At 38.2% G+C, this 15,949-nt stretch overlaps 1 protein-coding gene across 1 annotated transcript in view; it reads right to left on the reverse strand.

The window, feature by feature from the left end:
- Positions 1-5,164: 5,164 nt before the first annotated feature.
- LOC135573096 (ADP-ribosylation factor-like protein 6) overlaps positions 5,165-15,949 on the reverse strand; it is a 28,176-nt gene continuing 17,391 nt past the window's right edge. The window contains exons 6-8 of the mRNA XM_065022099.1: positions 11,805-11,934; positions 10,165-10,220; positions 5,165-5,549 (exon numbers count right to left, since the gene is read on the reverse strand). Coding sequence (XP_064878171.1) covers positions 5,524-5,549; positions 10,165-10,220; positions 11,805-11,934 — 212 coding nt within the window. The 3' untranslated portion in view covers positions 5,165-5,523. The remainder of the gene's footprint in view (positions 5,550-10,164; positions 10,221-11,804; positions 11,935-15,949) is intronic.

The raw sequence follows: 15,949 nt of genomic DNA on the forward strand, positions 1-15,949 counted from the left end.
AACTTGTGGGTCTTGAGTTTTCGTATTTTACAACTTCTTGGGCCTTTTTTCAACGTCTAAATGTACAACCATTTGAGTCATATGATCTGTAGTATAAAAAAAATATATATAATTTTGAAGAAGAATTACACAAATCATATTATTCCTGTTGTCGTGCTATGAGCCTGGCAAACGCCTAAGCTACAACAACAACACACACGGTATATTTAAACCCACAAACATTTTACAGTAACCAATCGTTGTTGTCCAATACATAGTTTCCCCGCTGGTTGTTTACGGTTGATTACCAGGAGAATCCAACATGAACAGGACATAATAAACTAGCGTTCTGGTTGTTTACGGTTGATTACCAGGAGAATCCAACATGAACAGGACATATTAATAAACTAGTGTTCTGGTTGTTTACGGTTGATTACCAGGAGAATCCAACATGAACAGGACATAATAAACTAGCGTTCTGGTTGTTTACGGTTGATTACCAGGAGAATCCAACATGAACATGTCCAAAACATTACTGTAATATATCAGTCCAAAACATTACTGTAATATATCAGTCCATAACATTACTGTAGAATATCAGTCCATAACATTACTGTAATATATCAGTCCATAACATTACTGTAATATATCAGTCCATAACATTACTGTAGAATATCAGTCCATAACATTACTGTAATATATCAGTCCATAACATTACTGTAATATATCAGTCCATAACATTACTGTAATATATCAGTCCATAACATTACTGTAGAATATCAGTCCATAACATTACTGTAGAATATCAGTCCAAAACATTACTGTAATATATCAGTCCATAACATTACTGTAATATATCAGTCCAAAACATTACTGTAATATATCAGTCCAAAACATTACTGTAATATATCAGTCCATAACATTACTGTAATATATCAGTCCATAACATTACTGTAATATATCAGTCCATAACATTACTGTAGAATATCAGTCCATAACATTACTGTAATATATCAGTCCAAAACATTACTGTAGAATATCAGTCCATAACATTACTGTAATATATCAGTCCAAAACATTACTGTAGAATATCAGTCCATAACATTACTGTAGAATATCAGTCCATAACATTACTGTAATATATCAGTCAAAACTTTACTGTAATATATCAGTCCATAACATTACTGTAGAATATCAGTCCAAAACATTACTGTAATATATCAGTCCATAACATTACTGTAGAATATCAGTCCATAACATTACTGTAGAATATCAGTCCAAAACATTACTGTAATATATCAGTCCATAACATTACTGTATTATATCAGTCCATAACATTACTGTAATATATCAGTCCAAAACATTACTGTAATATATCAGTCCATAACATTACTGTAATATATCAGTCCATAACATTACTGTAGAATATCAGTCCATAACATTACTGTAATATATCAGTCCATAACATTACTGTATTATATCAGTCCATAACATTACTGTAATATATCAGTCCAAAACATTACTGTAATATATCAGTCCATAACATTACTGTAATATATCAGTCCATAACATTACTGTAGAATATCAGTCCATAACATTACTGTAATATATCAGTCAAAACATTACTGTAGAATATCAGTCCATAACATTACTGTAATATATCAGTCCATAACATTACTGTAGAATATCAGTCCATAACATTACTGTAATATATCAGTCCATAACATTACTGTAATATATCAGTCCAAAACATTACTGTAGAATATCAGTCCATAACATTACTGTAATATATCAGTCCATAACATTACTGTAATATATCAGTCAAAATATTACTGTAATATAACAGTCCAAAACATTACTGTAATATATCAGTCCATAACATTACTGTAATATATCAGTCCATAACATTACTGTAATATATCAGTCCATAACATTACTGTAATATATCAGTCCAAAACATTACTGTAGAATATCAGTCCATAACATTACTGTAATATATCAGTCCAAAACATTACTGTAGAATATCAGTCCATAACATTACTGTAGAATATCAGTCCATAACATTACTGTAATATATCAGTCAAAACTTTACTGTAATATATCAGTCCATAACATTACTGTAGAATATCAGTCCAAAACATTACTGTAATATATCAGTCCATAACATTACTGTAGAATATCAGTCCATAACATTACTGTAGAATATCAGTCCAAAACATTACTGTATTATATCAGTCCATAACATTACTGTAATATATCAGTCCAAAACATTACTGTAATATATCAGTCCAAAACATTACTGTAGAATATCAGTCCATAACATTACTGTAATATATCAGTCCATAACATTACTGTAATATATCAGTCCAAAATATTACTGTAATATAACAGTCCAAAACATTACTGTAATATATCAGTCCATAACATTACTGTAATATATCAGTCCATAACATTACTGTAATATATCAGTCCATAACATTACTGTAATATATCAGTCCAAAACATTACTGTAGAATATCAGTCCATAACATTACTGTAGAATATCAGTCCATAACATTACTGTAATATATCAGTCAAAACTTTACTGTAATATATCAGTCCATAACATTACTGTAGAATATCAGTCCAAAACATTACTGTAATATATCAGTCCATAACATTACTGTAGAATATCAGTCCATAACATTACTGTAGAATATCAGTCCAAAACATTACTGTAATATATCAGTCCATAACATTACTGTATTATATCAGTCCATAACATTACTGTAATATATCAGTCCAAAACATTACTGTAATATATCAGTCCATAACATTACTGTAATATATCAGTCCATAACATTACTGTAGAATATCAGTCCATAACATTACTGTAATATATCAGTCCATAACATTACTGTATTATATCAGTCCATAACATTACTGTAATATATCAGTCCAAAACATTACTGTAATATATCAGTCCATAACATTACTGTAATATATCAGTCCATAACATTACTGTAGAATATCAGTCCATAACATTACTGTAATATATCAGTCAAAACATTACTGTAGAATATCAGTCCATAACATTACTGTAATATATCAGTCCATAACATTACTGTAGAATATCAGTCCATAACATTACTGTAATATATCAGTCCATAACATTACTGTAATATATCAGTCCAAAACATTACTGTAGAATATCAGTCCATAACATTACTGTAATATATCAGTCCATAACATTACTGTAATATATCAGTCCAAAATATTACTGTAATATAACAGTCCAAAACATTACTGTAATATATCAGTCCATAACATTACTGTAATATATCAGTCCATAACATTACTGTAATATATCAGTCCATAACATTACTGTAATATATCAGTCCAAAACATTACTGTAGAATATCAGTCCATAACATTACTGTAATATATCAGTCCAAAACATTACTGTAGAATATCAGTCCATAACATTACTGTAGAATATCAGTCCATAACATTACTGTAATATATCAGTCAAAACTTTACTGTAATATATCAGTCCATAACATTACTGTAGAATATCAGTCCAAAACATTACTGTAATATATCAGTCCATAACATTACTGTAGAATATCAGTCCATAACATTACTGTAGAATATCAGTCCAAAACATTACTGTATTATATCAGTCCATAACATTACTGTAATATATCAGTCCAAAACATTACTGTAATATATCAGTCCATAACATTACTGTAATATATCAGTCCATAACATTACTGTAGAATATCAGTCCATAACATTACTGTAATATATCAGTCCATAACATTACTGTATTATATCAGTCCATAACATTACTGTAATATATCAGTCCAAAACATTACTGTAATATATCAGTCCATAACATTACTGTAATATATCAGTCCATAACATTACTGTAGAATATCAGTCCATAACATTACTGTAATATATCAGTCAAAACATTACTGTAGAATATCAGTCCATAACATTACTGTAATATATCAGTCCATAACATTACTGTAGAATATCAGTCCATAACATTACTGTAATATATCAGTCCATAACATTACTGTAATATATCAGTCCAAAACATTACTGTAGAATATCAGTCCATAACATTACTGTAATATATCAGTCCATAACATTACTGTAATATATCAGTCCAAAATATTACTGTAATATAACAGTCCAAAACATTACTGTAATATATCAGTCCATAACATTACTGTAATATATCAGTCCATAACATTACTGTAATATATCAGTCCATAACATTACTGTAATATATCAGTCCAAAACATTACTGTAGAATATCAGTCCATAACATTACTGTAATATATCAGTCCAAAACATTACTGTAGAATATCAGTCCATAACATTACTGTAGAATATCAGTCCATAACATTACTGTAATATATCAGTCAAAACTTTACTGTAATATATCAGTCCATAACATTACTGTAGAATATCAGTCCAAAACATTACTGTAATATATCAGTCCATAACATTACTGTAGAATATCAGTCCATAACATTACTGTAGAATATCAGTCCAAAACATTACTGTAATATATCAGTCCATAACATTACTGTAATATATCAGTCCATAACATTACTGTAGAATATCAGTCCATAACATTACTGTAATATATCAGTCCATAACATTACTGTATTATATCAGTCCATAACATTACTGTAATATATCAGTCCAAAACATTACTGTAATATATCAGTCCATAACATTACTGTAATATATCAGTCCATAACATTACTGTAGAATATCAGTCCATAACATTACTGTAATATATCAGTCAAAACATTACTGTAGAATATCAGTCCATAACATTACTGTAATATATCAGTCCATAACATTACTGTAGAATATCAGTCCATAACATTACTGTAATATATCAGTCCATAACATTACTGTAATATATCAGTCCAAAACATTACTGTAGAATATCAGTCCATAACATTACTGTAATATATCAGTCCATAACATTACTGTAATATATCAGTCCAAAATATTACTGTAATATAACAGTCCAAAACATTACTGTAATATATCAGTCCATAACATTACTGTAGAATATCAGTCCATAACATTACTGTAGAATATCAGTCCATAACATTACTGTAATACATCAGTCCAAAACATTACTGTAATATATCAGTCCAATACAAAACAATACTCCATTTAAAACTGGTTTATTGGGTCATTTGAAATGAGGGTGAACAGAGAAACTGGTGGGAAGATGTGTGAATGATCTGAAGAAAAGACTATCTATTTCCAGGGGCCGTTGGAAAGGCTAGTCCTCCATCCTACTGGTTGATCTTTAAAGGTCGGAGGTCATAGCTGGCTCCAACTCTTCTGAGGCGTGTGTGTGGTTGTGTGTGTGTGTATGGTTGGATGGTGGTAGGAGTCATGTTGAGAATTTACACCATTGGGGGGGGTCAACGGCCGAGGGACTCCAGTGTTGCCATGACGCCACCCAGACGATGGCATTTCCCCCCTTCTCACCCCCCTCCCCATCGTCGTTCTCTCAACCTCTCAGGTTCTCATCGTTCTGATTTGATCTGTATTGGGGGGGCAACAACAAAAAACAGAGGAACAATCAGATCTCAAATTGTTCTCTAAGAAGGGGAGGGTTATAAGAGGTCATAAGAAGACCTATGAACAGGTGGGAGGTTTATAGGGATCTAGAGACACGTGACAAAGGGAGAAAGGTAACCATGACTAGAGGTTCATTATGGGGTTCTACTGCCAGTCTACTACACTAATGACGTGGACTAGAGGTTCATTATGGGGTTCTACTGCCAGTCTACTACACTAAACACTAATGACGTGGACTAGAGGTTCATTATGGGGTTCTACTGCCAGTCTACTACACTAATGACGTGGACTAGAGGTTCATTATGGGGTTCTACTGCCAGTCTACTACACTAAACACTAATGACGTGGACTAGAGGTTCATTATGGGGTTCTACTGCCAGTCTACTACACTAAACACTAATGACGTGGACTAGAGGTTCATTATGGGGTTCTACTGCCAGTCTACTACACTAATGACGTGGACTAGAGGTTCATTATGGGGTTCTACTGCCAGTCTACTACACTAAACACTAATGACGTGGACTAGAGGTTCATTATGGGGTTCTACTGCCAGTCTACTACACTAAACACTAATGATGTGGACTAGAGGTTCATTAAGGGGTTCTACTGCCAGTCTACTACACTGAACACTAATGACGTGGACTAGAGGTTCATTATGGGGTTCTACTGCCAGTCTACTACACTGAACACTAATGACGTGGACTAGAGGTTCATTATGGGGTTCTACTGCCAGTCTACTACACTAAACACTAATGACGTGGACTAAAGGTTCATTATGGGGTTCTACTGCCAGTCTACTACACTAATGACGTGGACTAGAGGTTCATTATGGGGTTCTACTGCCAGTCTACTACACTAATGACATGGACTAGAGGTTCATTATGGGGTTCTACTGCCAGTCTACTACACTAATGACGTGGACTAGAGGTTCATTATGGGGTTCTACTGCCAGTCTACTACACTAAACACTAATGACGTGGACTAGAGGTTCATTATGGGGTTCTACTGCCAGTCTACTACACTAAACACTAATGACGTGGACTAGAGGTTCATTAAGGGGTTCTACTGCCAGTCTACTACACTAATGACGTGGACTAGAGGTTCATTATGGGGTTCTACTGCCAGTCTACTACACTAAACACTAATGACGTGGACTAGAGGTTCATTATGGGGTTCTTTCCCGCCAGTCTACTACACTAAACACTAATGACGTGGACTAGAGGTTCATTAAGGGGTTCTACTGCCAGTCTACTACACTAAACACTAATGACATGGACTAGAGGTTCATTATGGGGTTCTACTGCCAGTCTACTACACTAATGACGTGGACTAGAGGTTCATTATGGGGTTCTACTGCCAGTCTACTACACTAAACACTAATGACGTGGACTAGAGGTTCATTATGGGGTTCTACTGCCAGTCTACTACACTAATGACGTGGACTAGAGGTCCATTATGGGGTTCTACTGCCAGTCTACTACACTAAACACTAATGACGTGGACTAGAGGTTCATTATGGGGTTCTACTGCCAGTCTACTACACTAAACACTAATGACGTGGACTTGAGGTTCATTATGGGGTTCTAATGCCAGTCTACTACACTAAACACTAATGACGTGGACTAGAGGTTCATTATGGGGTTCTACTGCCAGTCTACTACACTAAACACTAATGACGTGGACTAGAGGTTCATTATGGGGTTCTACTGCCAGTCTAATACACTAAACACTAATGACGTGGACTAGAGGTTCATTATGGGGTTCTACTGCCAGTCTACTACACTAAACACTAATGACGTGGACTAGAGGTTCATTATGGGGTTCTACTGCCAGTCTACTACACTAAACACTAATGACGTGGACTAGAGGTTCATTATGGGGTTCTACTGCCAGTCTACTACACTAATGACGTGGACTAGAGGTTCATTATGGGGTTCTACTGCCAGTCTACTACACTAAACACTAATGACGTGGACTAGAGGTTCATTATGGGGTTCTACTGCCAGTCTACTACACTAAACACTAATGACGTGGACTAGAGGTTCATTAAGGGGTTCTACTGCCAGTCTACTACACTAAACACTAATGACGTGGACTAGAGGTTCATTATGGGGTTCTACTGCCAGTCTACTACACTAATGACGTGGACTAGAGGTTCATTATGGGGTTCTACTGCCAGTCTACTACACTAAACACTAATGACGTGGACTAGAGGTTCATTATGGGGTTCTACTGCCAGTCTACTACACTAATGACGTGGACTAGAGGTTCATTATGGGGTTCTACTGCCAGTCTACTACACTAAACACTAATGACGTGGACTAGAGGTTCATTATGGGGTTCTACTGCCAGTCTACTACACTAATGACGTGGACTAGAGGTTCATTATGGGGTTCTACTGCCAGTCTACTACACTGAACACTAATGACGTGGACTAGAGGTTCATTATGGGGTTCTACTGCCAGTCTACTACACTGAACACTAATGACGTGGACTAGAGGTTCATTATGGGGTTCTACTGCCAGTCTACTACACTAATGACATGGACTAGAGGTTCATTATGGGGTTCTACTGCCAGTCTACTACACTAATGACGTGGACTAGAGGTTCATTATGGGGTTCTACTGCCAGTCTACTACACTAATGACATGGACTAGAGGTTCATTATGGGGTTCTACTGCCAGTCTACTACACTAATGACGTGGACTAGAGGTTCATTATGGGGTTCTACTGCCAGTCTACTACACTAAACACTAATGACGTGGACTAGAGGTTCATTATGGGGTTCTACTGCCAGTCTACTACACTAAACACTAATGACGTGGACTAGAGGTTCATTATGGGGTTCTACTGCCAGTCTACTACACTGAACACTAATGATGTGGACTAGAGGTTCATTATGGGGTTCTACTGCCAGTCTACTACACTAAACACTAATGACGTGGACTAGAGGTTCATTATGGGGTTCTAATGCCAGTCTACTACACTAATGACGTGGACTAGAGGTTCATTATGGGGTTCTACTGCCAGTCTACTACACTAATGACGTGGACTAGAGGTTCATTATGGGGTTCTACTGCCAGTTTACTACACTAAACACTAATGACATGGACTAGAGGTTCATTATGGGGTTCTACTGCCAGTCTACTACAATAAACACTAATGATGTGGACTAGAGGTTCATTAAGGGGTTCTACTGCCAGTCTACTACACTAAACACTAATGACATGGACTAGAGGTTCATTATGGGGTTCTACTGCCAGTCTACTACACTAAACACTAATGACGTGGACTAGAGGTTCATTATGGGGTTCTACTGCCAGTCTACTACACTAAACACTAATGACGTGGACTAGAGGTTCATTAAGGGGTTCTACTGCCAGTCTACTACACTAATGACGTGGACTAGAGGTTCATTATGGGGTTCTGCTGCCAGTCTACTACACTAAACACTAATGACGTGGACTAGAGGTTCATTATGGGGTTCTACTGCCAGTTTACTACACTAAACACTAATGACGTGGACTAGAGGTTCATTATGGGGTTCTACTGCCAGTCCACTACAATAAACACTAATGATTTGGACTAGAGGTTCATTATGGGGTTCTACTGCCAGTCTACTACACTAAACACTAATGACGTGGACTAGAGGTTCATTATGGGGTTCTACTGCCAGTCTACTACACTAAACACTAATGACGTGGACTAGAGGTTCATTATGGGGTTCTACTGCCAGTCTACTACACTGAACACTAATGATGTGGACTAGAGGTTCATTATGGGGTTCTACTGCCAGTCTACTACACTGAACACTAATGACGTGGACTAGAGGTTCATTATGGGGTTCTACTGCCAGTCTACTACACTAAACACTAATGACGTGGACTAGAGGTTCATTATGGGGTTCTACTGCCAGTCTACTACACTAAACACTAATGACGTGGACTAGAGGTTCATTATGGGGTTCTACTGCCAGTCTACTACACTAAACACTAATGACGTGGACTAGAGGTTCATTATGGGGTTCTACTGCCAGTCTACTACACTAAACACTAATGACGTGGACTAGAGGTTCATTATGGGGTTCTACTGCCAGTCTACTACACTAAACACTAATGATTTGGACTAGAGGTTCATTATGGGGTTCTACTGCCAGTCTACTACACTAAACACTAATGACGTGGACTAGAGGTTCATTATGGGGTTCTACTGCCTGTCTACTACACTAATGACGTGGACTAGAGGTTCATTATGGGGTTCTACTGCCAGTCTACTACACTAAACACTAATGACGTGGACTAGAGGTTCATTATGGGGTTCTACTGCCAGTCTACTACACTAATGACGTGGACTAGAGGTTCATTATGGGGTTCTACTGCCAGTCTACTACACTAAACACTAATGACGTCAAATACTCACAGTGACATTTCATCTACAGACGGAAGTCAAATGGAAATAATTTAATTTAATTTTAAATGAAGCTATTAGTTTCTACATATCACATAACTTTGGAGAAAAATCAAATCAAACACATTTAGTGGTGCTGAAACCACGAGAGAGAGAGAGAGTCTGCCGCACCTTGCAGCCAATCAACGCCTTCAGGTAAACCTTCTCCTTTCACAGCATCGCTGGCACTGAAACAGACACAAAAGAGAGCAGGTCAGTGAAAACCAAACGGTTCAACAACGATTAGAAAAGGCAACGTTTTGTCATATAACCAAAAAGGCCTGTTCTGGAGGTTGGACTAAAAAACAGACCCGATGAAATCTAATGCGCTATAACGGACTGAATCGTAGTGGTGCTGGTCTAGAAACATGAAATATGCCAACAAGGATTCTGGGTGTTTTAGAACTCATCTATCTTTAAATATATATATATATATATTTCACCTTTATTTAACCAGGTAGGCTAGTTGAGAACACCTTTATTTAACCAGGTAGGGCCAGTTGAGAACACCTTTATTTAACCAGGTAGGGCCAGTTGAGAACACCTTTATTTAACCAGGTAGGCCAGTTGAGGACACCTTTATTTAACCAGGTAGGGCCAGTTGAGAACACCTTTATTTAACCAGGTAGGGCCAGTTGAGAACACCTTTATTTAACCAGGTAGGCCAGTTGAGAACACCTTTATTTAACCAGGTAGGCTAGTTGAGAACACCTTTATTTAACCAGGTAGGCCAGTTGAGAACACCTTTATTTAACCAGGTAGGCCAGTTGAGAACACCTTTATTTAACCAGGGAGGCCAGTTGAGAACACCTTTATTTAACCAGGTAGGCCAGTTGAGAACACCTTTATTTAACCAGGTAGGCCAGTTGAGAACACCTTTATTTAACCAGGTAGGCCAGTTGAGAACACCTTTATTTAACCAGGTAGGCTAGTTGAGAACACCTTTATTTAACCAGGTAGGCCAGTTGAGAACACCTTTATTTAACCAGGTAGGCCAGTTGAGAACACCTTTATTTAACCAGGTAGGCCAGTTGAGAACACCTTTATTTAACCAGGTAGGGCCAGTTGAGAACACCTTTATTTAACCAGGTAGGCTAGTTGAGAACACCTTTATTTAACCAGGTAGGCCAGTTGAGAACACCTTTATTTAACCAGGTAGGCTAGTTGAGAACACCTTTATTTAACCAGGTAGGCCAGTTGAGAACACCTTTATTTAATCAGGGAGGCCAGTTGAGAACACCTTTATTTAACCAGGTAGGGCCAGTTGAGAACACCTTTATTTAACCAGGTAGGCTAGTTGAGAACACCTTTATTTAACCAGGTAGGCCAGTTGAGAACACCTTTATTTAATCAGGGAGGCCAGTTGAGAACACCTTTATTTAACCAGGTAGGCTAGTTGAGAACAAGTTCTCATTAACAACTGTGACCCTGACCAAGATAAAGCAAAGCAGTTCGACAGATACAACGACACAGAGTTACACATGGAGTAAAACAAACATACAGTCAATAATACAGTAGAAAAATAAGTCTATATAAGATGTGAGCAAATGAGGTGAGATAAGGGAGGTAAAGGCATCAAAAAGGCCAAGGTGGCAAAGTAAATACAATATAGCAAGTAAAACACTGGAATGGTAGATTTGCAGTGGAAGAATGTGCAAAGTAGAAATAAAAATAATGGGGTGCAAAGGAGCAAAATAAATAAATACAGTTGGGAAAGAGGTAGTTGTTTGGGCTAAATTATAGGTGGGCTATGTACAGGTGCAGTAATCTACCAGATGTGCCAGGGCTTGTCCTTGATGTTCTCCAGACAGAGGAGCTGGGAGACCTTGACTGAAGACAGGGCGTCTCTCACGTCCATCTTGTTGGCAAAGAACAGCAGGGGGATCCGGCGGTGCTTTACATCTACAGAGACAAGGTTAGAATCAGGCGGTGCTTTACATCTACAGAGACAAGGTTAGAATCAGGGGGTGCTTTACATCTACAGAGACAAGGTTAGAATCAGGCGGTGCTTTACATCCACAGAGACAAGGTTAGAATCAGGGGGTGCTTTACATCTACAGAGACAAGGTTAGAATCAGGGGGTGCTTTACATCTACAGAGACAAGGTTAGAATCAGGGGGTGCTATACGTCTACAGAGACATGGTTAGAATCAGGGGGTGCTATAACGTCTACAGAGACAAGGTTAGAATCAGGTGGTGCTTTACATCTACAGAGACAAGGTTAGAATCAGGGGGTGCTTTACATCTACAGAGACAAGGTTAGAATCAGGGGGATCTGCCGGTGCTTTACATCTACAGAGACAAGGTTAGAATCAGGGGGTGATTTACGTCTACAGAGACAAGGTTAGAATCAGGCGGTGCTTTACGTCTACAGAGACAAGGTTAGAATCAGGCGGTGCTTTACATCTACAGAGACAAGGTTAGAATCAGGGGGATCTGCCGGTGCTTTACATCTACAGAGACAAGGTTAGAATCAGGCGGTGCTATATGTCTACAGAGACAAGGTTAGAATCAGGGGGATCTGTCGGTGCTTTACATCTACAGAGACAAGGTTAGAATCAGGCGGTGTTTTACATCTACAGAGACAAGGTTAGAATCAGGCGGTGCTTTACATCTACAGAGACAAAGTTAGAATCAGGGGGTGCTTTACATCCACAGAGACAAGGTTAGAATCAGGCGGTGCTTTACATCTACAGAGACAAGGTTAGAATCAGGCGGTGCTTTACATCCACAGAGACAAGGTTATAATCAGGTGGTGCTTTACATCCACAGAGACAAGGTTAGAATCAGGCGGTGCTATACGTCTACAGAGACAAGGTTAGAATCAGGCGGTGCTTTACATCTACAGAGACAAGGTTAGAATCAGGCGGTGCTTTACATCTACAGAGACAAGGTTAGAATCAGGGGGTGCTTTACATCTACAGAGACAAGGTTAGAATCAGGGGGTGCTTTACATCTACAGAGACAAGGTTAGAATCAGGGGGTGCTTTACATCTACAGAGACAAGGTTAGAATCAGGGGGTGCTTTACATCTACAGAGACAAGGTTAGAATCAGGGGGTGCTTTACATCTACAGAGACAAGGTTAAAATCAGGCGGTGCTTTACATCTACAGAGACACAGTTAGAATCAGGCGGTGCTTTACATCTACAGAGACAAGGTTAGAATCAGGCGGTGCTTTACATCTACAGAGACAAGGTTAGAATCAGGTGGTGCTTTACATCTACAGAGACAAGGTTAGAATCAGGGGGATCCGTCGTTGCGTAGAATCAGGCACACAAACATTCAGAAAGTTGTGTTACAGGGTGGAATTTAAAATGGAATCAATTCAGATTTTTAGGGGGGGGTCACTGACCTTCACACAATACCCCCTAATACCCCCCAATAGTAAATAATGCTTTTTGTTAAATGACAACACATACAATTATTTGTAAGGTCTCTCAGGTACTGTACAGTCTGTGGTTAATAGCTGTGCCCTTGATAGGGACCATGTGGGTATAACAGTGTTAATCTACAGATCAACACAACAAAATACCAGGCGTTAACTGTGGAGATAAAGGGACATTACGTTAAAAAGACCAGGCGTTTAACTGTGGAGATAAAGGGACATTACGTTAAATAGACCAGGCGTTGACTGTGGAGATAAAGGGACATTACGTTAAATAGACCAGGCGTTTAACTGTGGAGATAAAGGGACATTACGTTAAAAAGACCAGGCGTTTAACTGTGGAGATAAAGGGACATTACGTTAAAAAGACCAGGCGTTTAACTGTGGAGATAAAGGGACATTACGTTAAAAAGACCAGGCGTTAACTGTGGAGATAAAGGGACATTACGTTAAAAAGACCAGGCGTTTAACTGTGGAGATAAAGGGACATTACGTTAAAAAGACCAGGCGTTTAACTGTGGAGATAAAGGGACATTACGTTAAAAAGACCAGGTGTTTAACTGTGGAGATAAAGGGACATTACGTTAAAAAGACCAGGCGTTTAACTGTGGAGATAAAGGGACATTACGTTAAAAAGACCAGGCGTTAACTGTGGAGATAAAGGGACATTACGTTAAAAAGACCAGGCGTTAGCTGTGGAGATAAAGGGACATTACATTAAAAAGACCAGGCGTTTAACTGTGGAGATAAAGGGACATTACGTTAAAAAGACCAGGCGTTTAACTGTGGAGATAAAGGGACATTACGTTAAAAAGACCAGGCGTTTAACTGTGGAGATAAAGGGACATTACGTTAAAAAGACCAGGCGTTAACTGTGGAGATAAAGGGACATTACGTTAAAAAGACCAGGCGTTTAACTGTGGAGATAAAGGGACATTATGTTAAAAAGACCAGGCGTTAACTGTGGAGATAAAGGGACATTACGTTAAAAAGACCAGGCGTTAACTGTGGAGATAAAGGGACATTACGTTAAAAAGACCAGGCGTTAACTGTGGAGATAAAGGGACATTACGTTAAAAAGACCAGGCGTTTAATTGTGGAGATAAAGGGACATTACGTTAAAAAGACCAGGCGTTAACTGTGGAGATAAAGGGACATTAAAAAGACCAGGCGTTAACTGTGGAGATAAAGGGACATTACGTTAAAAAGACCAGGCGTTTAACTGTGGAGATAAAGGGACATTACGTTAAAAAGACCAGGCGTTTAACTATGGAGATAAAGGGACATTACGTTAAAAAGACCAGGCGTTTAACTGTGGAGATAAAGGGACATTACGTTAAAAAGACCAGGCGTTAACTGTGGAGATAAAGGGACATTACGTTAAAAAGACCAGGCGTTTAACTGTGGAGATAAAGGGACATTACGTTAAAAAGACCAGGCGTTAACTGTGGAGATAAAGGGACATTACGTTAAAAAGACCAGGCGTTAACTGTGGAGGTAAAGGGACATTACGTTAAAAAGACCAGGCGTTAACTATGGAGATAAAGGGACATTACGTTAAAAAGACCAGGCGTTAACTGTGGAGATAAAGGGACATTACGTTAAAAAGACCAGGCGTTAACTGTGGAGATAAAGGGACATTACGTTAAAAAGACCAGGCGTTTAATTGTGGAGATAAAGGGACATTACGTTAAAAAGACCAGGCGTTAACTGTGGAGATAAAGGGACATTACGTTAAAAAGACCAGGCGTTTAACTGTGGAGATAAAGGGACATTACGTTAAAAAGACGAGGCGTTAACTGTGGAGGTAAAGGGACATTACGTTAAAAAGACCAGGCGTTAACTGTGGAGATAAAGGGACATTACGTTAAAAAGACCAGGCGTTTAACTGTGGAGATAAAGGGACATTACGTTAAAAAGACCAGGCGTTTAACTGTGGAGATAAAGGGACATTACGTTAAAAAGACCAGGCGTTTAACTGTGGAGATAAAGGGACATTACGTTAAAAAGACCAGGCGTTAACTGTGGAGATAAAGGGACATTACGTTAAAAAGACCAGGCGTTTAACTGTGGAGATAAAGGGACATTACGTTAAAAAGACCAGGCGTTAACTGTGGAGATAAAGGGACATTACGTTAAAAAGACCAGGCGTTAACTGTGGAGATAAAGGGACATTACGTTAAAAAGACCAGGCGTTAACTGTGGAGATAAAGGGACATTACGTTAAAAAGACCAGGCGTTTAATTGTGGAGATAAAGGGACATTACGTTAAAAAGACCAGGCGTTAACTGTGGAGATAAAGGGACATTACGTTAAAAAGACTAGGCGTTAACTGTGGAGATAAAGGGACATTACGTTAAAAAGACCAGGCGTTAACTGTGGAGGTAAAGGGACATTACGTTAAAAAGACCAGGCGTTAACTGTGGAGATAAAGGGACATTACGTTAAAAAGACCAGGCGTTTAACTGTGGAGATAAAGGGACATTACGTTAAAAAGACCAGGCGTTTAACTGTGGAGATAAAGGGACAT

Source organism: Oncorhynchus nerka, linkage group LG2 (genome assembly GCF_034236695.1).
Source record: "Oncorhynchus nerka isolate Pitt River linkage group LG2, Oner_Uvic_2.0, whole genome shotgun sequence".
Classification (NCBI taxonomy): domain Eukaryota; kingdom Metazoa; phylum Chordata; class Actinopteri; order Salmoniformes; family Salmonidae; genus Oncorhynchus; species Oncorhynchus nerka.